Source organism: Dasypus novemcinctus, chromosome 21, assembly GCF_030445035.2.
Source record: "Dasypus novemcinctus isolate mDasNov1 chromosome 21, mDasNov1.1.hap2, whole genome shotgun sequence".
NCBI classification, from domain to species: Eukaryota; Metazoa; Chordata; class Mammalia; order Cingulata; family Dasypodidae; genus Dasypus; species Dasypus novemcinctus.
In genome coordinates, this window is record NC_080693.1 from 16,642,913 (window position 1) to 16,669,404 (window position 26,492).

At 56.0% G+C, this 26,492-nt stretch overlaps 1 protein-coding gene across 1 annotated transcript in view; it reads right to left on the reverse strand.

The window, feature by feature from the left end:
• Positions 1 to 17,002, reverse strand: part of LRRC75A (leucine rich repeat containing 75A) — a 53,439-nt gene extending 36,437 nt beyond the window's left edge. The window contains exon 1 of the mRNA XM_058283420.2: positions 16,642 to 17,002. Within this exon, the coding sequence (XP_058139403.1) occupies positions 16,642 to 16,893 (252 nt within the window). The 5' untranslated portion in view covers positions 16,894 to 17,002. The remainder of the gene's footprint in view (positions 1 to 16,641) is intronic.
• Positions 17,003 to 26,492: the final 9,490 nt, after the last annotated feature.

Here is a 26,492-nt window from a genome sequence, read left to right on the forward strand (position 1 = left end):
CAAGAGGCGGGAGCCAAAGCATGAGAATGTGCACATTTGATTGGCTATTAGAGTGTGGGGGGCAGTCCGCATGGACACGAGAATAGGGAAAGAACCTTCAAGGAATCGAGCAATAAAGAGGGCAGTTGAAGAGAATCCAGCCGTGAAGCCACCTGGATGGGGGGAGTTTCGGGGGGCCCTGGAGAGAACTGAAGACTGGAGAACTAGGAAACAGTGACTTGTACCTGGAAGCCACGGCTGAGGCCACTTCAGTGGAGGGTATGGCCGGGAGTGGGAAAGCCGAGGGATTATATGCATAGTCGCCCGTGCCTTGGGGGTGAGCCTGCTTCCTCGGTGACAATGTCCTTAACCCAAAAAGCGTTAGAATTAAACAGGAGATGATGAAGCAAACTGAGTCCAATAAATTTACGAACATATAAATACAGCATCTCACATATTTATAGTATTTAAGAGAGGGGAGCAGATTTGGCTGGGAAGTGGATCTGGCTCAACTGACAGAGCGTCCGTCTACCACATGGGAGGTCCATGGTTCGAACCCTGGGCCTTCTGGCTTGTGTGGTGAGCTGGCCCACGCACAGTGCTGATGCGCGCAAGGAGTGCCGTGCCACACAAGGGTGTCCCCCATGTAGGGGAGCCCCATGCACAAGGAGTGCACCCTGTAAAGAGAGCCGCCCAGCGCAAAAAAAAATGCAGCCTGCCCAGGAGTGGCGCCGCACACACGGAGAGCTGACACAACAAGATGACACAACAAAAAGAAACACAGATTCTGGGTGCCACTGACAAGAATGCAAGTGGACACAGAAGAAGACACAGTAAAAGGACACAAGAGAGCAGACAACGGGGGGGGGGGGGGAGTGGGTGGGAAGGGGAGAGAAATAAATAAAAAATAAATCTTTAAAAAATATGTATATATTTAAGAGAAAGAGAACTGGGCATGTCCAAGTATCTAACAGATTAGCCTCTAAAATGGGTAATGTACTTAACTGATTTTAGGCTTAAAATTCTAGGTACAATGTTGAAAGAGGATCTGGCCACCATAGGTATAAGCTTAATTTTAAAAACTGTTTAGGAACTTGGGAAAGTCTGCCTTTTTAGGATGGGTGTTTATAAACATAAAAGGGAATATGTCAAAATTATAACCAAAACTCATCAAAATATTTAAGGAAATTTAATTATCTAAGCTACACACAGCCCCCTTAAACACACTGATTATTTGAATTGACTAGATTCATAAACAGAATGACAGAATTTGTAAGCTGAACTTAAAAGTTTAAGGAAAAATTAGGTCTTAAAATTTCAACTCCCTATGGTCATGGCCGATGGGGTCAACTACCAGGTCAGATGGCCCCTCTTTGGAATGGTGTTTATGTGTGACGAATCTGGACTCAGATGGGATCTCTCTTCATAAGACTTTCATGCTAATGTGCTGGAGGTGCAGTTAGTGTCGGGGTTTAAGATATATTTAGGGATTTGAATCTCTGGACTGACAATGTGATAGCCAGGTCCTGAGCCTCAACAGACTCCAGCACCTACAATCTGACTTATTGGGCTCACCACACTCAGCTAAGATGCAGTTGAAGAAGGACAACCACCACACCATGGAGCCTAGAGTGATTATAACTGAAAGTGGGAGGATTGCATCCAGCATCCAGGTGGAATCTGAGCCTCCTCTTGACATAGAGGTGCAATGGACACAACCAATCCAATGTCCACATAGAAAAGGTGGCATTGGATTGAGAAAAGTGGACATGATGGCTGATAGGTATGGGGAAAGGCAGGAAGAGATGAGAGGTGGAGGCGTCTTTGGGACATGGAGCTGCCCTGGATGGTGCTTCAGGGGCAATCACCGGACATTGTAAATCCTCACAGGGCCCACTGGATGGAATGGGGGAGAGTGTGGGCCATGGTGTGAACCGTTGACCATGGGGTACGGGGGTGCCCAAAGATATACTTGCCAAATGCAAAAAAAAAAAAAAAAAAAAAAAAATTCAACTCCCATATATTGAATATTAATGGAAAACAGATCTAAGTAGCCACAAGGAGGCTTTTTGCATGTGTGCACGGAGTACCCCAAGAATACTGGAAAACTCACAATGACAAGATTACCCAGGGGCGCAAGTGGCTCAAGCAGTAGGGCACTCGCCTCCCATACGGGAGGTCCCGGGTTCAGTTTCCGGTGCCTCCTGAGGAAAGACTTGCAGTGAGCAGACAGATGAGGGAGCCATAGGGGGCTGGGGGAGAGACGGAATTAAAAAAAAAAAAGATTACCCAGATGAGGTCGGAGCCCCTACAAAGTTGAGGAGGGGCAGGGACCCCCGAGAGCTGAGGGGATATTGTTCAGGCCAAACAGCAAAGCAAACCGGCGAAAGCAGTAAAGGCAACCACTCAGGTCCCTCCCCCAGAAAGAAGCAACCCGCAGCATTGGAAGGCGAAGCCCTGTCAACTCTCCAGCACCCACACCTGGGGGGGGTGGCTGCTGGGATGGCGCCTGGCACTCAAGGAGACACCCAATTAGCTGCTGGGAAAGGCCGCTCTTGCAGAGGTCCAAGAAACCGATGGAAGTCCCCGGCCATCCGCTCCTGCATCCCTCAGCCTCGCCCTGTCAAGGGTGGCGGAGGGGTGAGGGCAGAGAGTGGGGCTCTCTGGTCCCACCGCAGAGCCGCAGTGCCCCTGGGCGCAGCTCGCGATCTCCCCAGGCTCCCCCGAGGCTCCAGCCCCTGCAGGAGGCGGAAGGCAGGCATCCTGTCCATCTCGGCTGTGACCTTGCAAGGGCCTTCCCACCTTGCTCCCTTGCTCACCGTGACAAGCGCTTCCCCTGGGCGGGGGGCTCGGGCAGGCTGAGCGGCTTCACTCGGCAAGGGGCTTCGTGGCAAGGGGCCTCATGGCTGCGTGCGTTTCAACTTGGAAGTCTTTAGAAAAATACAGAGTCGGTTGTGAGGCAGATGAGAGTGCAAGGTGGGGTCCGGTGACCTCCCTGGCTTGACCCCATCAGGGGCTGCGGTGGGAGACCTGGTCCCTGCTTTAGACCCTAAGGCCCTGTAAGGCCAGGCAAAATGCCCCTCTGTACTGCTTTTCCCCCAAACCAGAGGATCATACCCAGAGAGTGGCAGAAAATAGGACCATGGGCCAAAGAAGTTGGGGACAGAGAGCCACCAATGAATAAGCGTTTTCTCTCCCATGCCTGCACTCTACGGCTCTCCCAAATGGTAAAGGCATTTGCGGTATTTCCCAAACCCCTTCCCGCTGGAGTTGGGAGCATCTTGTGGGATGGGACTGTGCAGACCCGGGACACACCGATCCCGAGTCCATCCGGCATTCCGCGAATTCTGGGCCCTTTGTCGTCCTGTCCCAGTGCCCTCCTGCTCCCGTCCACTTGGGAAATCATCGAGTCAGCTGTTCACGGCTTCCTGTGCGTGGTGTAAGCCTGTTTGTCCCTCTCCAGGGACAGGTAAACTGTATGACTGCAGTGAAAGGTTTGGTCCGTTGTCAAAGGAATTGTAGGTCACAGTAAAGAGGCAGCGGGGGCTTTAAGGGTCCGCCTGGCTCCCCAGCATCCTGCTTTGCAAGGAGGAGAGAATCCCCAGGAATGGCCGATTCCAGGTGAGAAGCTGAGGACTGGAGGCTCTTCCCGTATGGGGCCCAGGGGCAGGCACGGAGGGCCCCGGAAGTTCCTACCTGCCGCCTCCTCCGCCTCCAGCCCCGAGGGCCGAGGGCTCTTCACCACTTTAAAGCTGAGGTCAGAGGCAAGGCCAAGGCGAACCCCCGGATCTGGCCTCAGACCTCTCGCTGCCCTTGCTCTGGGGAAGCAGGAATGAGTCACGGGCCAGGGCCTCCAGCTCACCCCGACTCCAGGCAGGAGGGGGTGCCCAGGGAGGAGGAGGACCCTGCGCCGGCACTGCCTCCACCCTCCCGCCCTTGGCGGTTGCCCCAAGGCCTTTCAAAACGGGGGGGAAAAACAGCCAAGCAAGGCCGCAAGGCTGAGGTCAAAAAGTTGCATGTCGCTCTCGGGGTGGAAGGAGAGGGCAGGAGCTGGCTGGAACGGGGCTTCCGAGCCGGGCTCCGGGAACGCCGAGGGGCTGAAGGAGTCCCAGGCCATGCGGAATCTTCCGGATCTTAGGGCAGCAAGGCGGAGACCTGTCCTCTCCTGCAACCAGCAGGAGCAAGGAACACAGGGATATTCAAGACGGCAGCAGGGGAAGGGAGCCCCAAACAGCCGGGGGTGGGTTGGAGGAGGGGCAGGGGAGAGGGATGCAAAGGGGCAAAGGCCACAGGCCGGTCAAGGCCCGGTCCTTCGGCCAGGGGCCCCAGGCCTGGGCTGCCTTAGGACTTCCCTCAGTGGACCACTGCCCTCAAGGGCACCGCCAAGGTTGAATTCTCAGCAGCTCCTAGGCCCACGCCTGCTCTCAAGACCCCAGCCGGCCACCCACACCCCTGTGCACCCAGCCTCTTCCCAAATTTCTAAGCCAGTTTCTCCATCTCCTCCCCACCCACTCCTCTCACCTTTCCTTTGTTCCCGGAACAGCCCCTCTTTGGGACGTCAAGTATCACACGCGTTTCTATTACTCTGGCCCTGCTTGACTGCGCAGACGCTCAGCCAGCAGGGGATTTCTGGAGACGTGAGAATTCTTGGACCAGGTTAACTTGGGACCTTCTGGGCCTGAGTTTCCACGTCCAAGACCCCCACCCCCACCCCTTCCTCGGTCTCGGCCAGCAGCTGTCTCGAGATCCCACCGGCGAGAATTCTGCCTAAAACTGCTTTTATCCACAAGGACATGGAACGCACAGGTATGCAGCCAAGAATAATAAAATGTTCAGGAGGCTGGCACGTCCCAGGAAAAACTACGTCAGCTGGAAACACTTAGTCTGGAGAGGCAGGGGTCATTTACAGGGGATGGGTGGGAAACATCAGACCTTATTTCCCCCCGAAACTGGTAGTGGAGACAGGCTGGGACCCTGGAGGGGAATTCCTGGGTCCCAGGACATCAGCAGAGAGAAGGCCTGTGGGAGGCCAGCCAGGAAGGACACCAGAGCCACTCAGGGCGTTTTAGATTCTGTCTCTGGTCCTCAGAGAGGCAGGAAAATTGAGCTGGAACCTTCTAGAAGATGCCCAAATCCACTGGCCCCTGATTCAGGAGAAAGAGGGAGCCAAGAAGGTTCAGCTCAGCTGCCCAGGAGGGCGAGCACGTGGCTTGGATGCGGAAGTCACGTTCTGGCTGAACATTTTGTTCCAGGGTTTTGGGGTCAGGCCCTGCCCAAGGAGACGAGGGGGAGAAGGGGTGAGGCTTCCCACCTGTCTTGGCTGATAAAGGCTTCTCACCAAGGCTGCCCAGGATGGCTGGGTGGGTTGTGTCCTGCACAAGGGTCTCTGGGCAGGGCTGAACTGACTCATCCTTGAGGCAGACTGTCCTTAGCCAGAGGGACACCTTCGAGTCCCCACAGAGGCATGGACGGACTCGAGGTGGAGGACACTGGAGGTGGTCAGATGTCCTCGGGTCACTCACTGCTCCCCAAAGTCCTGGGTTTTCCTAGACATCCAGGGGCAGAGGTGGATTCAAGCACTAACGTACATGGGGAGCTCATAAACACACCCCCTTCTGGGACCCCGTTCTCTTCAGGTGCCAGTTCTGCTCTCTGCTTCCTCCAGTGTCAGTTCGTTTAACGTCGGCAGCCCCAGGCGCCACTGTCTCAGCACCCTGCCTTAACAAATAAACCGCTGTGAGCCTGACACCCGTGTCCCGCCCTCGTCCCCTCCCTGCTTCCTGCTCCTGCCAGTTTGTGCAACGGTGGCGGGGCAACCCCCTGCTGAGTTCCAGAGGCCTTCCTTTACCCTGCCACCCAGGAGGTGGCCTGAGCCACCTGCCCCAGCCCAGGGAGCTCAGAAACCACCGAGCTATTTGCTGGGACAGACCCAGGCCTGTTTCCCAAAACTTCCCCACCGGATGGGTTAGGGCCTCGCTGGTTTACTGGGTGACTCTGTAGAGGTCACGACCCCTCTCTGTGCCCCTCTTGGCCTGTATAAAACATCCCAGCTCTGGCTGCGGCAGGTCTCCTCACCTGGAAATCCCCTTTCCCTCCCTCCACTTCCTCCAGAAGCCTCCTGGACTTTAAGGGACATAAAAAATTCCAGCCCCGCCCATCCTCCCCTGGTGCCAGGGACCCAAGACCTTGGCCAGGAGAGAGCTCGTGAGACGATAAAGTGGACCACGGTCAAGTGGCCTGTTAAAGAGCCGTGAGCGAATTCACGGGGACAGAGAGTAGATGGCCGGTGACGAGGGGCCGGGAAGTTATTGCTTGGTGGGTACAGAGTGTCTGTCTGGGGTGGTGAAAAAGTTCAGGTGATGGATGATGGTGATGGTTCTACAACACTGTGAATGCAATTAACGCCACTGAACTGTACATCTGAAAGTGGTTAAAATGGGAAATTTCGAATTGTATATATGTTACAATAAAAGGTTAAAAAAAAGGCTATGGATGGCCCCAGCACCCAGTACCCGCTGGGATAGGAACCCCCACTCTCCCCAAGCTCCCTCCTCTGTAGCCCTGGCCTTCTTGTGTACTCACCCACTTACCTAGTGAGCCCGTACCTTCCCCTTGGGAAGTGCGCCAGGCGCCTGAAGTAAGACCATAAACCTGTCTCGGGAGATAACTCACGATGGCGCTGAGTTGACTGTAGGTATTTCCCTGGGGGCCCCAGAGCTGGAGTCCTCCAACTTGGGCCCTGGCCGGTGAGCAGAGGAATTGCTGGCTGACCCCTTCCTCCCCGGGGACGGCCTGGGCCCCAGGCCCAGTGCTGTTAGTAAGTGCTCTCACAATGGGACGGCGCTGGGTGGGGACAGTGGCCCTGGCCATCAGGACAGAAGGGAGAAACGACCAGGGCAATGGGTGGGCAGGCTCAGGGGGCCACTGGCCAGCAGTGAACAGGCCACAGGTGCTTTGTTCCCCGCTGGGATTCCTCGGGCACCAGAGGCACCTGAGCAGCCACCCCAGCCCACCAGACCCTCCCCGCCCCGGGGTGGCACCTGCAGCTCCCCCATGTCCCTCCCCCACCACTGCCCTGGTCTCCGCCCACCCTCCATGGGGCTGAGTCTCTGTATTGCCAGGGGCAGGTGCTGAGGAGCGGTGGGGTGGGGCTGCCAGGTGTGTAGGAAGGTGTGCGCCAGGCTGGACAGGTGAGCCCGGGGTGGGGCATCTTGAGTGTCTCATCTAGGAGCCAGCAGGGTCTCCTGCCTGCTCACAGCACCCCAGGAGAGAGTCCAACCCCAGTTTGGCCCCTCTTTGTTGGGTGGGCCTGAGCCCAGGGCCCGGGGGGTGCAGGGAACTGCATGACAGAACAGAGGGCAGCAGGGGGGTGGAGGGTGCCAGGCTGGAGGGGAAGGGGGCCCCGGCTCCCGGTGGGTGCACGACATGCTGAGGAAGGAGCACTCCTGGGTCCCCCTTGGGGTCCCATCCTTGCCTGGCGCCCCTCACAGGGAAAAGGGTGTCCTAAGTCCTCCTGGGCAGCCCGGAGGTGCAGGTGGCGGCTGCATGGGGTGAGGGCCTGGGGCACTGGGCATGGGGGGCCTGGTGGGGGGAGGAGGCACTCAGAGCACCCTGGGGGGTGTGGATGGGAGGCGGCAGGCTTGGAGCAGCAGAGCTGGCCAGCAGGGGCCTGGCAGGGCAGGTACTTCCCAGCAAGGTGGGGGGGGAGGGCGCTTCCTGGAGCTCCTGGGCCAGCACCTGCATCCTCTGACGGCTCTGAGTCCCGGGGAGAGGACGGCCCCTGCACCTGCACATGCCCCCACTGCTGTCCCCAACGGTGCGTCACCGCTCGGGGCTCTCCACCCGGCTCCACATCACACGGGGGCCAAGGGCAGAGCTGGCACCTGGAGTGCTCCACCATCCCTCACCACCCCTCCACGGTGCCTCCATGGAACCGGAAAGCGCCTCGCTCGCCCCTGCTTTCCCCAACCAGGGCAGCCATCCTGTAGGTGCACCCGTGAAAGAAAGGCCTGTGAGCACCCAGGTGGCAGAAGGGGCCAGGCAGGGTCTCGCCCCGGGAGGACGAAACCCCTCTGAAGCCCCTCCATGCCAGCTACCGCTGGGAATCTGGGTCTCCGTGGGTGGGAGAGCCACAAGGAAGTGGGGGGGGGCACGCTGCACCCAAGAAGGGGCCTGTGGGGGAGCCTCAGGCAGGACGATGGAGAAGCAGACGGGGGGGGGGGGGGGGGGGGGGGGGCCCAGGCGGCCCGTCCTCCCCGCCAGCGCCCCCACTCCTTCCTGAGCTCACAGCCGGCAGCTTCGGGAACGTCCGCGGCCAGGAAACGGGGGTGGGGCAAGCAGCCGGACAGACCTCTGCGGCCTGGACGGCAGTGGGTCGGCCCCGGGCTGCCTCCCTGCACTGACCTCGCCCCGGCGCTGGGTCCTGGGAACGGCGTTCCAGGCCCAGGAGAAACAAGCGGCCGCACGTGGGAACGACGCTAAGAGGAGGAAGTCCCCGGCTTCCCGGAGCACCGGCCTGGGAGCCCGCGAGGCGTGCTCATCCCTCCTACTCCCCCGGACTTCGTCAGTGGGAAACTGAGGCCAGAGAAGGGAAGGGGCTGCGGGGGTCCGGCCAGTTGGAGCCTGAGGGGGGCGGAGCCTGTCGAGGCAGGCTTGGCGGCGTCTGCCCCTGGGGCGCGCTCTGCCCGGGCTCTGCGCTCCTACCAGCGCCCGCCTCCACCCTCGCCCTTGCGCCCCAAGGAAGGCGACACTCAGGACTACTGTTTGTCCGGTTTCGGTGACTGCCGTACCCCGAGCCTGGAGGGAAGGCTATTCAGTGGTTGAATAAATGCATGGCTTCCTACTTCATTTTTTTCCATGGGTATTTTCTAGTTTTTCTGCAATTGTTTTTCATTTATTTTTAAGTAAACATTGTGTATAACGTATTTATAATACGTGAAAATGCGTTATACTAGAGCAATAATGTTCATACTAGAAATTGCTTTTATTTTACTTTTATTTGTTTCTATTTTTATTTTAATTGTACATTGCTTTTACAATATTTTTTTTAAAACCATCATTTTTACTTTAAAAAAATAACCTGCCGTTCATCGCTGGTGGGAATGTAAAACAGTGCAGCCGCTGTGGAAATTAGTTTGGAGGTTTCTCAGAAAGTTAAGTATAGAATTATAGTACAACCCAGCAAACCCACTTCTTGGTATACACCCAAAAGAAGTGAAAGCAGGGACTCCAACAGAGATCTGCACGCCGATGCTCAGAGCAACGTTTTCCACATTTGCCACAAGAAGGAAGCCACCCCAGTGTCCATCAACCAAGGAATGGATCTACCAGATCTGGTATACACACACAATGGAGTATTATTCAGCTGTAAAGAGGAATGAAGCTCTGATGCCTGCACCACCATCACTGACCCCTGAAGACATGGTATTGAGTGAAATAAGCCAGGCACAGGACAAATATTGCGTGATCTCACTGATACAAAATAAGAACAAGCAAACTCATGGAGTCGGAATCCAGAACATGGGTTTCCAGGGACAGGGTGGAGACAGGGACTAGAGAGTTCAGGCTTAAAATGCACAGCGCTCCATTTGGAACGGCAGAGAAGTTTTGGTAATGGATGGTAGCCCAACATCGTGAACGTAATTAGCTGCACGGAATTATATATTTGAAAGTGGTTAAAAAAAGAAATGTTAGGTTGTGTAGGTGGTACTAGAATAAAATTTATTTTTAAAAAACCCATGGAACTGCCTAACACAAACTGTGAACCCTAAGTTAAACCATGGACTATAGTTAACAGTACAATTATAACAACGTGCTTTCATCAAATGTAACAAATGTGCCACACCAAAGCAAGGTGTTAATAATAGGGTGGTATATGGGAACTGTGTATTTTATGCATGATTGTTTTGCAAACCCACAACTTCTCTAATAATAAAGAAAACCCTGCCAACCTCACCAAATCAGTTAAGGAGCAAAACAAACACGAGAAAATGCTTTATGGCCTAGAAAGCAATGCATGTATGCGAGGGGCCGTGCCAAGGCCCACTTTCCCTGCCCAAGGTGCCGGGGCTGGCGCAGAAGGCACCTGTGGGCACCAGCCACACTGGCGGGATGAGCTGGGACCCCTGTCTTGCCCCTCTGTTCTCACCAGCCCTGCTCCCCTTTCTTCCTGGGTGCTCCCCTGGCTGGGCTGTGAGGGGCTGAGAGGGAAGCAGAGCGAGCCTGGCAACAAACGAGACATTTTTAAATGTCTGCTTCTCCCCTAGGGAAGGGAGAGAGGCACACACAGCAGGGAAGGGGCATGCACACAGAGAGACGCCGGCAGGGAAGGGGGCGGCTGGCATGTGGGCGCCAAGGGAGCCGTGGGGGCAAGGGGCAGCTCTGGAGGTGGGTACTTGGTGGGCAGACCCATTCTGATTGAGCTCACCCGTCTCACCCAGACCCTTGCATCCACACTGGGTCTGTGGCAAACATCAAAATGCCACATCCGTTTAGCCCACCGCTGCCGGGAGATCACCATATGGCTGCAGCAGCCAGGAGTCTGAGCTAACAAAAGTTTAAAAAAAAAGAAAAAGGTGGAGAGCCACGTGGGTGCTGCTCAGGGCTGGGGAGAGTGGGGTGGAGCAGGGAAGGGTGCTTTCACTAGGGGGTCCCCACCCCTGCTTGGTAGGTCCAGGTCTCTTTTACTTAGAGTGAACCCAAGACGCAGTGATGGTAAGCTGCTCTTTTAGACAACTGAGCCACTCCCCTCTCACCCCCCAGTTTCTCTGAGTGAACGGGGCTCCCTGGCAAGGTCAAGGAAAAAGCCAGGGCATTTGAGCACAGGGCAGGGGGGGTGGCTCTTCTAGAGGACTCCTGCCCTGGGCGGGGCAGGGTGAGACAGCTAGCTGTCTGAGGCCTTCCTGCCGCTGCTCGCCTGCGTAACCTGCCAGGTGGCTTCCACCTGCAAGAGGGGGTGGTGGAGGGGCAGGGAGAGCTGCTGGAACCCTGAGACGGGGCGGGTGACCTGGCCCGTGCTTGGGCTTTCTCAAAGGGCAGCGGCCAGAGGGAAATTTGCCTAAGAGCAGTTTCAGAGCCCTTCAGTGAGGATTTCCTGAGAACCCACTGTGGGCCAGGGTAACCCAAACCAGGGTCTCTGACCCAGGAAAAAGTCCCATGGAAATGACACAGGGGAGAGGGAGCAGGGTGCACCCACCCTGGAAGGCCCATCGACGGAGCCCAGGGTACAGTAGGTGTTCTGAAGACAAGACAGCAAGGGGTTCCTGGGAATCTCTGAGGAGGTGAGCATTCTTTCCAGAAAGGCCCACGTCCCCCACCCCGCCAGGCCCTGTGGCCTTCTCGGTCACGCTGAGCCACCAAAGAGGCGGCTGCATCCCTGTCCGGTCACTCGGGCGGCCTTGGAAACCCTCGGAGCAGGCCTGGCATCGGAATCCTTCTGGATCTTTATCGCTGGGAATGCCTGGCCCCGGCCCAGGTGGAGAGCAGTGAATTTTAAAAAGGAAGGTTGCTCTTTGTTTCTGGAACGAACATGATTCAGCACAAGCAGCAGATGTGGACTGCGGAGGCCGGCGCTCTCCCGCAAGCCTCGGCTTCCCGCCCGCCCCCTCGGCAGGGGCCCCAGACTGTACGTGCCTGGTGGGAATCCCCCGCCCCCCGTACCCACGGCAGCCCCGGGCATCAGGCCACTCCTCTCTCGAGGAACACCACCGTCTGGCGGGCAGCCAGGCCCAGCAGAAGCCCGCCGAGGCTACCCGGAAGCCAGCCGGGCGGAGAACACAGGCTGCCGGTCTCATTCCTGCACCGACGAGCCTGGAGACTTCTCCGGGCCCACGGCCCTAAGCCGTGGGGTCCACGTCCCTTCTGGGGACACGCTGTGATGCGCACATGCGGGTTCGCTTGCCTGCCTGTGGCACACAGGCTTACTAAAGGGGGCCCTTACTAAAGGGTTTCCGGCGCACGCCACTGTCCTTGATGGGGTGGGCTCTCCACCCTCAAGAAGCCGGCGACTTAATCTGACAAAGAGAATGAGAGTCGGGGGACCCGGTCTGGCCAGATGATGATGTGCTGACCAACTGGAGCCATGGATGAGGAGCGCTGGGTGGCAATAAGGAAATAAGTTCCAGGCAGAGGAAGACGAAGACAGGGCCGTGAGGGGAGCTCCCTGCTAGGGCATCCCAGCTTGCGTGCCCAAAGACGTTTCCCCAGATGGGGTGTGGGGAGGATAAGGGCGACCGCCCAGGGTCTTTCTGCTTGTCTTTCTTTTTTTTTTTTTTTTTTTAAAGATTTATTTTTATTTATTTAATTCCCCTCCCCTCCCCTGGTTGGATGTTTTCTGTGTCTTTTTGCTGCGTCTTGTTTCTTTGTCCGCTTCTGTTGTCGTCAGCGGCACAGGAAGTGTGGGCGGTGCCATTCCTCGGCAGGCTGCTCCCTCCTTCGCGCTGGGCGGCTCTCCTAATGGGTGCACTTCTTGCGCGTGGGGCTCCCCTACACGGGGACACCCCTGTGTGGCACAGCACTCCTTGCGCGCATCAGCACTGCGCATGGGCCAGCTCCACACGGGTCAAGGAGGTCCGGGGCTTGAACCGTGGACCTCCCATGTGGTAGACGGACGCCCTAACCACTGGGCCAAAGTCCGTTTCCCTCTGCTTGTCTTTCTATCTCCAGGTTGCAAAGTCCTGCCTGTTGGGTCTCCAGGGAGCCTCCAAGGGCTGCTCCATTCTCCAGCCCTTTTTAGGGGACTGGTCACCCAGGTTTCACTGGCTCTCGTCTGCCTTAGCAGAGGTGGCTCATGCTCCCAGGTATAGTGTGAAGCCAGCCCTACCTCCCTGGCCACAAGAACTGACCTAGGAATCCACACCCGAGCTGCCCAGCAGGTGGGCTGGGCCGGCTAATACTGGCGCAGCTCGGCCCAATTGGGTGCGCCATCTTGGGTGGCGGTAAACCAACCTAATCAGACCCTCTTTACAGGAAGGCAGGGATGCTGGCAAACACGGGAGGTGGGCTGCTTCAGCCCGGTGCATCCCAGGGGAAACTGAGCCCTTATTCCAGTGCTTTCTGAGGCTGACTGACAACCAGCCTGGAATTTCCGGGTGTTGGAGAAACTGCTCCCGCCTTCCACGGACCCCAGCACTCACCCCCTCTCCAAGGCTGAGGCTCACCTCTTCGTCATACTACACCTGGGAGCATGAGCCACCTCAGCTAATGCAGACGAGAGCCAGGGAGACCCCCCAAAGGGGGCTGCATAATGGATAAGCCTTGGAGGCTCCCTGGAGAGCTGACTGGGCAGGTGTTTCCAACCAGGAGAAAGAAAGATGAACCAAACGAAGGCAAAGCTGAGCCCGAGACTTGGGTAGAGATGCCTGGGAAAGGGTAGGGCATGGATCAACGGAGTCCAGGGAAGAGGAGGAAAAAAGGTCTCTTCTCCCCAAAGCTGGCTTATCTTATTTCCCATGGCCCCCTTCCGGGTGATATCTGAACCTGCAATGAACTGTGGACCCAGACTGGGCCTGGGTGAGGAAGGCAGACTCCGCTGAGAACGGACACTGAGACTCAGAAAGTAGGCAGATTCTGCTGCTTATCGTCACCGCCGTGACAAGGAGCCCAGACTTGCAGAGCCAACACAGCTTCACACGCTTTACAGCCTTTGCCCTGTTCCGTCACCCAGATCCCTCTTTGGGAAACGAGGAAACGGTTCAGAGAAGTCATCTGCTGGCCCAAGTTCACAGCAGCAGACTGAGGACTGGAAGGCAAACCACCCCGACTTGGCCCTGGGTCCCAAGCTTTTCCTGTTACCCCACTGTCCCTGCCGGGCAGGGGACTGCTCTCTGCTCCTTCAAGTCTGCTTCTTGCCATCTGGCCTGTACCCCTGGCCGCAGCTCAGGCTCGTTAGCATTTAGCAAGGCCTCCTGACACCTCTCCAGCAAGTGACAGGCACGACTGGCTGGAGATCCTCCTACCAAGACGACCCCCCGAAGCTCCTATGGGAAAGAGGGTGGTTCAGAAGCAGCAGTGCCAGCAGCCACCAGCTTCAGCCCCCCATGAACTGCCAAACGCGCTCCTGGGCTCTCCATATCCATGTCCCAAGTCATACACACAGCAGTTGTCAGACTGATGCAGAGATCCTGGATTCGGGTCCGCAGGGAGATTTCAGAGGGTCTGAGAAGCCTCCGAAATTTCTTGCGAGACAGTACGTCAGTGTGTCTGGGAGTGTCTGTACTTCTACTAGGGCCTTGAAAAGCTCCAGGACGCTAAGAGGCCAAGCATCAAGGGTCAGGAGGGCCCCCCTCTGCCGACCCGAGGCTGCCGATCCCACATCATCAAACCAGGAGAAGGCGCTGTGGGCCTGTTCCTTTCGACCCAACGCTCGCCCTGGGGGTCCTGGACCATGTGCGCCTGGGCCCTGCATCCGTCCCCACCCCAGTGTGCGGTGTGGCTGTAGAAGGGGCTCTCCCGGCCCAACCCCCTGAGGTCCGGACGCTTTCAAGTCCCTGGCGACTGCTCTTTCCCCTTCTGAATGTCACCCCTCCAGGCCAGCGGAGGAGACCGGGAGAGGACCTTCCTCCAAACGACCCAGAACCCTAGAAAACCACCTCTCCACGCCTCGCGGACATCTGGACATCACTGTTGCCCTCCTGCACTGCCCAGTGCCCAGGACCGCTTCCCGCAGGGCCGGAACCGCACCTTCCCAGCAACGCGGGGCCGCTCTCCACCCCTCCGGGCAGGCCCGTCGCGGGCTCGCACCTATCAGCCAGAGCGGTCAAGGAACCCCACGCACACCCGGAGCTGGGGGGCCAGTTACGCTGCTGCTTTCACAGGAAAGGGGGACGTCTGAGTCAGTCTCCTCTCCCCACTCCCATCGGCCCTTGCATCTGGCACTAAGGACACTGAGAGGGACAGGAAATGCTCCTTGTCAAGGACCCTTCGGGACACAGGGCCGCATCTCCTCTCCTGCAAAGCCGGGAGCAGCTCAGCCTCCCCAGGATGTGGGCTCACACTGGGGGGCCCTGGCACCTGAGGTGTCCGCAGACCAGGGGTCCAGGCTCCTCCTGCTGGCTTGCCTTTGTTCTTTCACCCGCCCCACCAGTCAGCCCGAGGGCGGGGAGCCCCTTCCACTCTCTGTAATGCCCATGGCACCCACCTCGGTGTCGGGGAACGGCATGCAATCGGGACAACCTCCTTACATGGCTCGGGTGCAGGGTGTGCAAATGGAAAATGGTGGTCTGGGAAACCCATTATTCCATGTGAAAACAAGAGTCACTGCAGAGGCATACCTCAGCTTCCAAGTTTCAAAAAACAAAGCAAGGCACACCACTAACGCTCCTCACAGTACGTGACAGTACCATCCTCTGATGAGCCCATTCAGAAGAGGCACCTGGGATCCAGTTTTGGGGCATCCTTCCGGAGGTGGCTCGTAAGAGCCAAGGGAAGAGCAGAAACCACACCTTCCCTCCTTCCCTTCCCTCTGCAGCCTTCACCTTGGGAACAAACACTCCAGGGTAAAAGCAACACCAGATACAAAGGAGGGGGGAGGAGGCACTGCCCAGAATCCAGCAGGGATGCAGTCCATTTTTTTTCAGGTGGTACTAGGACTTGAACCCAGGACCTGGAACATGGGAAGCAGGTACCCAACCACTGAGCTACACCTGCTCCCCAGTCCAATTTGATTTTGAAAGCTCCTTCGAGGAAAACACAGTCTCTTTCGACAGTGACGAAAAAAATTAGACTTGAGATTCCCTTCACCCCCAACTACCGTAGATTCCATGCCAGAAGTGGTCATTCCAGCAAGAATAGGGGTGCCTGGACTTGGAATCCCCCCACAGGGACACAAAGACTAGACACCAGGCCAAAGTCACCTGTTTGGTGACAGGGGAGATAGCCTTGTTCCCTCCTGCCTCTCCCCAGCTCACAGCAAAATCCATCCCAAAGGCCACCTCCCAGCCCCCAAAGAGAAAGAAAAGAGGCCAGAGAGAAACGCATGAGGGCAGCCCCAAAGCAGAGGTGACTGTCAGATCTAGGCAATCAGTCCCCAACCCGCGAGACAAGAGCAGATGGAGGGCCCAGTCCTGGCCGGCCTGGGGTCACAGATGCCCACGGGAAACCAAACCCAGCTCATGACTAAGAACCTGCTAAAGTTAGTCAGGGGAGCCCCAAGCCAGGACGTCCCCCAGGTAGGCGAGCGACCTAGGGACTGGCACCTCACCAGCCTCAGGGCTGCACCCTCGGACTCCCCTGGGGGAAGCCGGGCTCGGCTGGCAGCTGCGCACGGCGCGGGCCGCGGATTCCTTGAGGACCCCGAGCAGGGGGTGACCCCCAGGCAGCAGGAAGGAAGAGAAAGGCGCCCGGGCCCGGACGAGGCATCCATTCTCCCTGCCTCCCCTCCCTGCCACCCGCCCTGGGGACCAACCACCCTCCCCGCCGGCGGAGGAGGGAAGCGGGGTCGTGATTCCAACAGGTCCCCCAACCCGGGCCTCCCCAGGCCAGCCTTGCTGCGCCCTGCCCCGAGGCCCCGAACGGAGCCGGGGCGCCCAGGCACCTGCGGCCCGGCCCGGGTCCAGCCCCGAGGGCGGGGGCCTGGGGCGGTGGCCACCCCCCACCCCAGCGCCCGGGGGCTCTCCCGGGAAGGCGCGCGGCGCCCTCCCCCCGGCGGCCCCGGCCCGCGCTCACCTGGCGCAGGTGCTGCAGCAGCGTGCCCGCCTCCTCCCGCCGGCCCTGGCGCACCATCCGCAGCAGCTCCTGGACCATGCCGACGCGCCGGTGGTAGGGGGGCAGCCCCGCGCCGGCGCCCGCGCGCCCCGCCTTGTCCCCGGCGCGCAGCAGCAGCGACGCCCAGAAGTCGGGCCGCTCGCGCCGGGGGCCGGGCGCCGCGCCGGGGCCGGCTCGCTCCGCCAGGCTGCCCTTGGTCTGCCGGGTGCCCATGCCGCCACCCGCCGGGACGGTGCCCGCGGGGCCCGCCAGCCCGCGTCCCCGGCCGCCCGGGCGCGCCCGCCTCCCGGGGCGCAACTTTGGGGGAAACTGTTGCGCGCGGGCGGCGCGGGGCGGGGGCGGCGGCGGCGGCGGCCCGCGCTCCCTCGCTCCGCCCTCCTCGTGCCCCGCGCGCGCGCCCCGGCCGCCCCGCCCCGCCCCCGCGCCCCGATCGGCGCCGCCGCGCGCGCCCTCCCCGGGCCCCCGCCGCGGCGCTGCCCGCCTCCCGCCGCCCCCTCCCGGCCCCGCCTGCGCCGCCCCCCGCCTCGGCGCCGCGCCCCCTGCCGGGCGCCGCACTGCGCTTCCCGGGCTCCGGGCGCGGCGGCGGCGGCGGCGAGGGCGGGCAGGCCCCGGGGTCCCCGCGCTGGTCGCCGCCCGCCAGGCGGCCCAGCTGCTCGCTGCCCCCCGCGCGCGCGACGCCTGCGAGCGGGAGGGAGGTGGCTGGTGCGCCCGGTGAGGCGGGGCAAAGCCGGGGTGGGGGGCGCTCCAGGCGGGTTTCTCCGAGTGGGCCGCGTTGGGCCTCCACGACCGAGCCGTGTGACTCACTGGTTAAAACGCCGACGCCCGGGGCCTCCCCTAGACCGGCTGAAAGACCATCTCGGCCCAGGGGGGGGCCTGGGGATCTGCATTTTTAGCCAGCCTCTCGGGGGAGGCGCCATCCTTTGAGATCCGGCCTGCAGGTGGCACGGGCGGGGAGCCTGGCTAGGGCAAGAGACTGACACCATCGTCAGGGCTGTGGGTTGTGGACGTGCCCTTGTATGGAGGGGTCCCCACTTCCATCGTGTCTTAGAGCCCCTGGACCGTAAGGACGCTAAAGAAAACTGCTGTCCATCTCAGAGGTGGAGAGATGGTGCTAGGTGGAGAGTCCTTGGGGGGACAGTCCAGGCCCAAGAGGACAGAGGCGTCCTTGCGAGTGGGAGGCCCCTCTGCCCCCTCCCACGGGCCCCTCCTTCCTCCCTGGCCCCCCCCCCCCCACCCGCCTAGCTCTTGAGGAGCCGGGCCTCTGCAGGTCTGCTGGTGCTTGGCAAGCCATCCTGGGCCCTGGCAGAGAGAAGGCAAAGGCTCAGGGGGCCCTGCCCCATCCCAGACCACCCCGATGGGGTGGCTGCCCAGGTCTCCTGCCAGGATGCAGGAGGGGCGCTGGAGTGTGAGCTGGTGCCTGACCCCGGCCCTTGGGGCCGCTGGAGGGAGAAAGAGCAATGCGGAAAAAGGGGCAGGAGAGCCGGAGCCCAGGCAGGCCCCGCCGTGTGCTGGGAGCCGAGCATCAGGCCAGGGCTCAGCTTCTCGAGCCCTGGTTTTCCCTCTGAAATACGGGGGTGATAATACTGTGTCAGGTGTTGGGGGAGTGAAACGAGATGCCGCATCAACTCCAGGCAGAGCAGGGGGCCGACTCTGCAAATGGCCATGGGGTTTCCCCAACCCTGAGGGCCTGAAGGATGAGGCACAGGCCGCTTGCTTCCCGCCACCCCACTCCGGGGTGGTCTTGGGTCTCCCCCAGCAGGCTTTCTTTTCCCCTTGGACCGCCCACACCAAATGCCCATCTGGGCCGGCAAAGAATACGCAGTCTTCCGACAAGCTGGCTCCTCAGAGGCTAGAGCAGCACCTTCCAAGCTTACCTGGACTCTTTGGGTGTGGAGCACACCTGTTGGCATCTCCGAAGAACCCAGTCTGGGGAACACTTCCAGGTCTCTCTATCTCTGTCCTGCAGGGACACCACCAGGCCACCAGGGAAACCCGGAGGCAGACCACAAGTAGCTCCCACTTGTGCAACTGGGAGAATCACAGAGTTTTGGGCCAGCAGGTCCACCTGCCTTGAAGATGTGTGACTGCGGCAAACCTTCCGGCAGGCCAGTCCCTGGCCTGAAATGTCACGTCTCTGCTATTTTTCAGAGACCTGATCCCATTTTCCTTCCCCTCTCTTATTTTTCCTCCATTTCCCCCTCTTTTCTTGCTTGTTCTCCTTGGTGCATAATCCTTTAAATCTCTTCCATCTATTCAAAAGGAAAACTTTCGTTTGCCCCTAAGGCCTCCGGGTCAGTCATCTGCTCACTCCCACTACCCCCCCTTCCTTCCGGGCCACCTTGCTTTCCCTACCTCTCTTTCCTTTTCAGCCAGGCTTCTTGGAAATCTCTCGTTTCTCCTTTACTTCCATTCATTCCTCACCCACTACGGTTTGGCTTCTGGCCACACCACTTCATTGAAATGCCTCTTGCCAGTGACCTAGTTGCTAAATTCAGTGTCAACTTTCAGTTTTCATCTTATTCCGTCTTTAAGCAGCATCTGATCCTGTAGCCTATTCTGTTTCCATTGAAACACTACTCTCTTGGATTCTGGGGTACTATTCTCTGGGTTTTCTCCTCGACTTCCTCTGGGAGCTCCTTTGCTTACCCCCATCCTTTAGCTGTTGGTGGTCCCAACGGTGCTGCCCTCTTCATGGCAATGTTATTTACGTTCATGGCTTTACCCATCACATACACACTGATGACTCCACGTCTGTCTTTCCAGATGATAAGGTAATAAGTTAACCTGTTGCTGATTGAAGACGCCAGACTTCTGGGTCAGAGACAAAAGGCTTTACTGTTTATCCGCTGCAAGCAGCATCAGCATCAGCATATCTGCATCGGATCCCCTAGTCTCTGAGTCCCACCAGGAGGGTGTGATGGGCCTGGATGGCTGCTATGCATGCAGTGTGTGTGTGGACCCTGAAGGACCTGAGCAGACCTAGGACTCTCCTGCTGCTTCTGTGGAAAGCAGTGAGCAAGCCTGCCCTTTGTCCTGGAGGGAGGCTGTGGCTCATCCCTCAATGGGACTTGCTAAAAATATAACACTGAAAAATGGCCCAGTGAAAAGCGCCAGGGCCTCCGATTCTTGGCATATTCAGCAAGGTGTGTGGAACTGCAAGAGACGCATGGAAGACTTGCTTCCAGTGGTAGGTGCTGCACGCTCAACAGATGTGTGCCTCCTCTTCCAGGCATCCTTCCCAACCTGTCCACTCTTGTCTCTGCTTTCTGGTGGGCAGTTGGCAGGACAGAAACCCTGGGGTCATCATGCACTTTTCAGGCTCTCTCACCATGTACATCTGGTCAACCACCGTGTCCGGTTGCCTCCAATGACGGCAGCCCTCCTTGGCTGTGCATTCACTATGTGCTTAGACTTGGACTGTGTCCTTTGCATAGATTATGCTATTAATCCTTTCAGAGGCTGTGCAAGGTAGATTTTTATTGGGTGTCCTGATTTCACAGGTGAGGATGTGGAATCTTAGAGAGGTTACGCAACTTGCCCAAAGTTCCACAGATAGTAAGGGGCAGAGCTGGAATTCACACTTGGGTCCACCTGACTCAAAAGCCTATGTTGCCTGGGGCAGCAGTGCTCCAGAACGTATTCACCAGGTGCAGGGAATGTGCCACGATGATGGGAGAGGTTGTTGATGTGGGAGGAGTGGGGTGGGGGTGGGGTGGCTATATGGGGACCTCATATTTTTTTTAATGTAACATTTAAAAGAAAATAAGAAAAAAAAAATGGGGGAAAAAAGCCTATGTTGTCAATACTGCTTTGTACCTTTTAAATATTTCTTCACCCCACAGTCTCCGCCTTAGATGAGGACCTGCCATTTTCACCGTCATCATTGCAACAGCCTTCTTTCTAGCTCTTCTCCCCACCTTCAGTCTTTCCCCAGCTGACTTATCTCCCGTGTTGCTGTTAGAGGATCACACTAAAAGGGAAATTCTACATAAACATGTCCCTTTTCAGTGATTCCTATCCCTTTCAGTCCAGACCACCACACGTGGTGCTAATGTCCCTCTGGAGTGGGTGGACTTCAGCCTTCATGCCCTGCACTTCAGCCATCATCTCATACTGCTTACACCTCTCCCGAGATGACGTACTTTGTGCCTTTGCACACGTGTCTTCCTGGCATGTCTTCCACCTCCTCAGTGGACACCTCATCATCCACTGAGACTCCATGTAGGCATCGCCTCCCTCTGGAAGCCTACTCCAAATGTACACACATGGCCCGCCCTCCTCTACGTAGTACCCTGGCAAGAGGAGAGTATATTTTGTTCTGTTTCTTCTATTTGTTTGCACACACTATTCTTTTGCTCACAACTTCCTCCTTCACCCCCTCATTGCCTAATCCCTCCTCTTCCTTGGGTGTCGCCTCGTCAGGGATGGCTTCTCTGATTCTGCTGCTTCCCACTGGCTCAGGTTAGGGGTCCACCTATGTCTTCCCAAAGTCTCCTTGCCTACTTCTGTTGTAATGTCCCATCAGCTCCTCAAGGGCAGGTTTGCAGTGTTGGTATTTTTAGCAAGTACTCTGTTGCCTACATAGCATGGTACCTGGCACATAATAGGAGCTCAATAAATATGTGTTGGATGAAAAAAATGAATGGCCATCTCCGGTGTGTTAGCTCAGTGCCAGGAACTCATTCCGTGGCAGGTGCTCAAGAAGATGATTGAATGAGCCAGAGTGCTAATATGCCTGTTGGACGTGTTGGCTCAGAAGACGCTGGTGATGGAAAGGAAAGCAGTTTGCAGGGAATTAAGGCATGAAGGGGTGGCAGGTAAGAAAACAGAGAGGGCTAATGTGACCTATTCTTTCCAAAAACTTGGTTGTGAATTGGATGAGATCCAGAGGGGCCCAGGGCTGAGAAAACAAGCTGCATGTTTCTGAACATGGAGAGAGAATGTGGGCTTGGAGGAGGCTTGGGAGAGACAGGGCAGGGCGAGGCTGATGGCCTGAGGCCCTGAACAGGTGAGTGGGAGGTGACCTGGAACTCAGGTAGAGGCATGAGTTTCAGACAAGCTTCAGGTAGATCCTGGCACTGCTTCAGAAAAGGAGGAGGAAAGATGCAAATAGGTTTGCAGTTGGAAGAGAAATTTAATTTTTTTTTCTTAATGGAGTAGAAAGCCACCTGCTGAAATGACAGGAGACAAGGCAGGGCACTAGCTTATGGAGAGAGGTGAAGAGAGAGAAGAGAGTAAATATTAAGGATTCCCTCTCTCCCTCCTTCCCTCTCTCCTTTCTTTTCACCCCCTCGTTGTTTGCACTTTACTGTGTGCTGTGTCTTTAGGAGGCACTGGGAATTGAACCCAGGACCTCCAATGTGGGAGGGAGGTGCCTAATCACTTGAGCCACCTCCATTCCCTGCTTTGTTGTGTCTCATTGTTTTTTCTTCTTGTGTCTCTTGTTGCATCATCTTGTTGCACCTGCCTGTCTCATCAGCTTGCTGTCTTGCTCGTTTTCTTTAGGAGGCACTGAGAACCTCTTCTCCCTGCTTTGTTGCATCTCTCATAAAGTTTTTCCTCTTGTATCTCTTGTTGTGTCAGCTTGCTGCATCTGCCCATCATGCCAGCTCACTGTCTTCTTTAGGAGGCACCAGCAATCGAACCATTGACCTCTAATGTGGTAGGCAGGAGCTCAGTGTCCTGAGCCACATCAGGACGGGTCTTGGTCCGCTATGACTGGAGTCCTTATCAGGAGAGGAAATCTAGACAGATACAGATGACTGAGCCAGAGGAGTAAAAGCCATGGGAAACCAAGGGAGACAGATGGCCCTGTGACAGAGGCAGAGCCTGAGCTATGGATTGCCAACAAGCCACCACCAGAATGCCAGAGACTTGAGAGAAGTCATGGCCCTACCACCACCTTGACAATGGACTTCTGACCTCCCAAACTGTGAGACAATAAATTCCTGGTGTTGAAACCAACCAGTCTGTGGTTTTGAGTACCGCAGCCCCGGCTAACTAAGACAGACCTGGAAGTGGTGACCGGTGGGATCTTGTCAGGGAAGGAGGGGAAGTCGAAGGGATCTCGGGACCAGGTAAAATGTACTCACACCAGTGGTTCTCCAACTCGAGCCCAAGCAGAATCGCCTGGAGGGCTTGTTAGAACAGTTCTCTGGGCTCCGCTCCCAGGGTTTCTGATTCAGTGGGTCTGGGATATTTGTATGTTTATATAGACTTAGTACATTTCCAGGGATGCCAGTGCAGCTCGTCCAGGGACCACACTTTGAGAAAAGCTGGGCTGTGGGGAGTGAGAGCTTTTCTCTCCTGAGAGCTCGTTAAGACTGCAAAAAAGGGGACAGGAATTTAGGCTGTCACTGCACTGCTGAAGTAACAGACTCGGAGAGAAAACTGAAAACAAAAACACACAAAACCTGTATTTGAATTCAACTTCTTCTCACGGAAAGACCCGCCCCTCTTTCCAGGGTGCCAGGTTGAGCCCCCATCCCCCTCAACAGCCCTTTGCCTCTTCTCTGCTCCCAGGTAAAAGGCTTCAGGGGCCCCTGGGGGATGACTCGAGCCAGGGATGAACGTAAGGTCTGCCATTTCAGTCCGCAAGGCGGTCTGCACAGATAAACCATGGCGTGATATACCTCAGACATCCAACCGGCTCGTAATCAAGACCTCGCTCAGGTCTTGGTCTGAGAGGCACGTGCGGGAAATGGCCTCGGTGGGAGAGCGTTGGGTGGGGGGCAGGAGAGCTAGCATCTAGGTCTCCACAAATGCTAAGCTCTCTGCTCACAAACAACATCGGGACACATCCTGGGACCACGCACTTTAGTGCCACTGAGAACTGTGTGTGGGCTGACTTTATGCTTTTTTCCCCTCTGCTTTTCTAATTATTTCTTCATTGCTCCATGCCTGGCTTGCTTTAATCAAGTTACTTTGCTAGTTATGTAATAAGCACCCATTAACTCACCATCCAAAACAAAACAAAGCTATGCCAGATCCTTGCCAATAACTGACGTTTAATCATAGGGTTCCCTTCCCTCCCAGCCCCCAGCCTCCCTCCTTCCACCCCCATCTTGAAAAGCCTTTATCCAGACTTCAGCTCCTACACTCTGATTTATTGGACTACCCCACTCAGCTAACATGGAGTTGAAGAAGGTCAACCACCACACCATGGAGCCTAGAGTGCCTACAACTGAAAGCAGGAGGATTGCATCCAGTATCCATGTGGCATCTAAGCCCCCACTTGACATAGATGTGCAATGGACACAACCAATCCAATGTCCACAGAGAAAATGTGGCATTGGTGTGTGAAGGGTGGCCATGGTGGCTGCTGGGTGCGGGGAATGGGAGGAAGAGATGAGATGGGGAGGCGTTTTCGGGACTTGGAGTTGTCCTGGGTAGTGCTTCACGGACAACTACGGGACATTGTAGATCCCCCCAGGGCCCACTGGATGGAACGTGGGAGAGTGTGGGCTATGATGTGGACCATTGACTATGGGGTGCAGCGATGCCCAGAGATGTACTTACCGGGTGCAATAGATGTGTCACGATGAGGGGAGAGAGTGTTGCTGTGGGGGGAGTGGGGGGTGGGGGCGGTGGGGTTGAATGGGACCTCATGTTTTTTAATGTAATATTTTTTAAAAAAATGAATTAAATAAAAAAATTAAAAATAAAAAAAGAAAAGCCTTTATCCTGCATCCTGGTGTGATGGTTACGTTCATGTGTCATCTTGGCTGGGTTATGGTGTCCACTTATTTGGCCAAGCAAGCTCTGGACTGATTGTTACTGTGAAGGTATTTCATGGATTTAAACCATTAGTCAGTAAATTGCATGTAGGGTTGATTACATCTACAGTCAACCAAGGAGATTGCCATCAGCAATGAGAGAAGTCTCCTCGTCCAATTAGTTGGAGGTCTTAAGGGGAGAACTGAGGATTTCAGTAGCCAGAAAGAATTTCTATCTTTCCTTTAGCCAGCCAGCTTTTCCTTCAGAATTCATTGAAAGCACTGGAGTTCCCAACTTGTGGCCTGCCCGACAGAATTTGGACTTGCCTATCCCCACAGTTGTGAGAGCCAATTCTGTAATAAATCTCATTTATCTATCTATCTATCTATCTATCTATCTATCTATCCTTTCATCTCTCTATATCCCATCAGTTCTCTGTCACTGGAGAACCCTGACTAATACAGAATTTGATATTGGGAGAGTGGTGCTGCTATGACAGATACCGAAAAATGTGGAAATGGCTTTGAACTTGGATACTTGGAACTTGGAAGGATTGTGAGGTGCTTGATAGAAAAAACCTAGATTAATTTGAAGAGACCATTAATAGAAATATGGATATTAAAGTTACCTCAGATGAGGCACTGAGGAAATGATGATGAGTTATTGGAAACTGGAGGAAAGGCAATCCCTGTTATAAAGTGGCAGAGAAGTAGGCAAAATGGTATTCTGATGTCAAATTGAAGGTAGAACTTGTAAGTGATGACCTTGAATAATAGCTAAGGAGATTTCCAACCTAAGTGTGGAAGGTTGGGCCTGGCTTCTCCTTGCAGCTTATAGTAAAATGTGAGAGGAAAGGGATAAGCTGAGAATTAAGCTCTTAAGCAACTGATAATTTTGAAAATGCTCAGCCTGTCCAGATAATGTGTTCTGAGACTCAGGGTCAGAAGCAGCTTTATCAGGGACCTCCCTGAGCTTTCAGGAAGTGACTCTCCAGAGAGCAGGGTTCCATGTGAGGGTCTAACTGAACACCCCGTTGCTAAAGGGGGTGTGGCTGGACGTGGATCCAGCCAGTCATCTCAGTGGCAGGCAGGATCAGAAATGCAGTTACCCAGGACCGATCTCTGGAAAGTTCTACGATCTGATGGTTTGGACCCGCGTGAACTGCACAAAAGTCAACAAGGATTTTGTGAAATTTGTATGAGCCTGGACTGAAAGGGATAGAGAAGGGACCAGTTGACGGAAGAATGATTTTAAGGGAAGAACCATGGAAGCCGAGGCCTGGACTGAAAAGATCTCCACGGGCCAAGAGAGTGGTCCCACACACGTGTCTACGAATAAAGGGCAGGTTCACCCCTGTGCTGGAGGGGTTGAGCCTTGATCCCCTTTGTTCAGGGAGAGTGGTGCCACCCCAATGCTCCGAGGTGGTGGGGTATTTGCAGAGAGCCCGGCCACCATCCGGATGTTCAGAGAGGATGGGGCCTTCACCCCAGTGTGCAGGAAGTGCATGACCACTGTGCAAGCCCTTGGAAGGGGTGGGTTTGCTGCTCCATCAGTTTCAGAGGACAAGACATCAACCCCTAGATAATAATCAGACTTTGAAATCTAATAGAGTTTGCCCTGCTGGATTTTGGACTTGTTTGGGGCCTGTAACCCCTGATTTCCTTCAAATTTCTCCCTTCTGGAATGGGAATGTTTATCCCATGTGTGTCCCACCATTGTGGAAATAAAAGCAAATAACTTGTTTTCCAGATTTCACTGGTCCATCAGAGGAATTTTGCCTTAGGTCATACCACACTTACAACCACTTTTTATGAGGCTTTGTACTTAGCATTGTTTCTGGAGTGATTTAAAACTTTTGGGATATTATAATGGAATTACTGTATCTTGCATGTGGGAAGAATGTCTTTTTGGTGTCCAGAGGGTGGAATGAGGTGGATTGAATTGAGTACCCCAGTTTGGACATGTTCATGGTCTTAGCCCACATTCTGGTGGGTGTGGATCCATTGTCCATAAGATCCCTTCAAGATGTTACTTCAGTTAGGGTATGGCCCGAGTGAATCAGGTTGGGTTTTAATCTGGATTACTGGAGCTCTTTA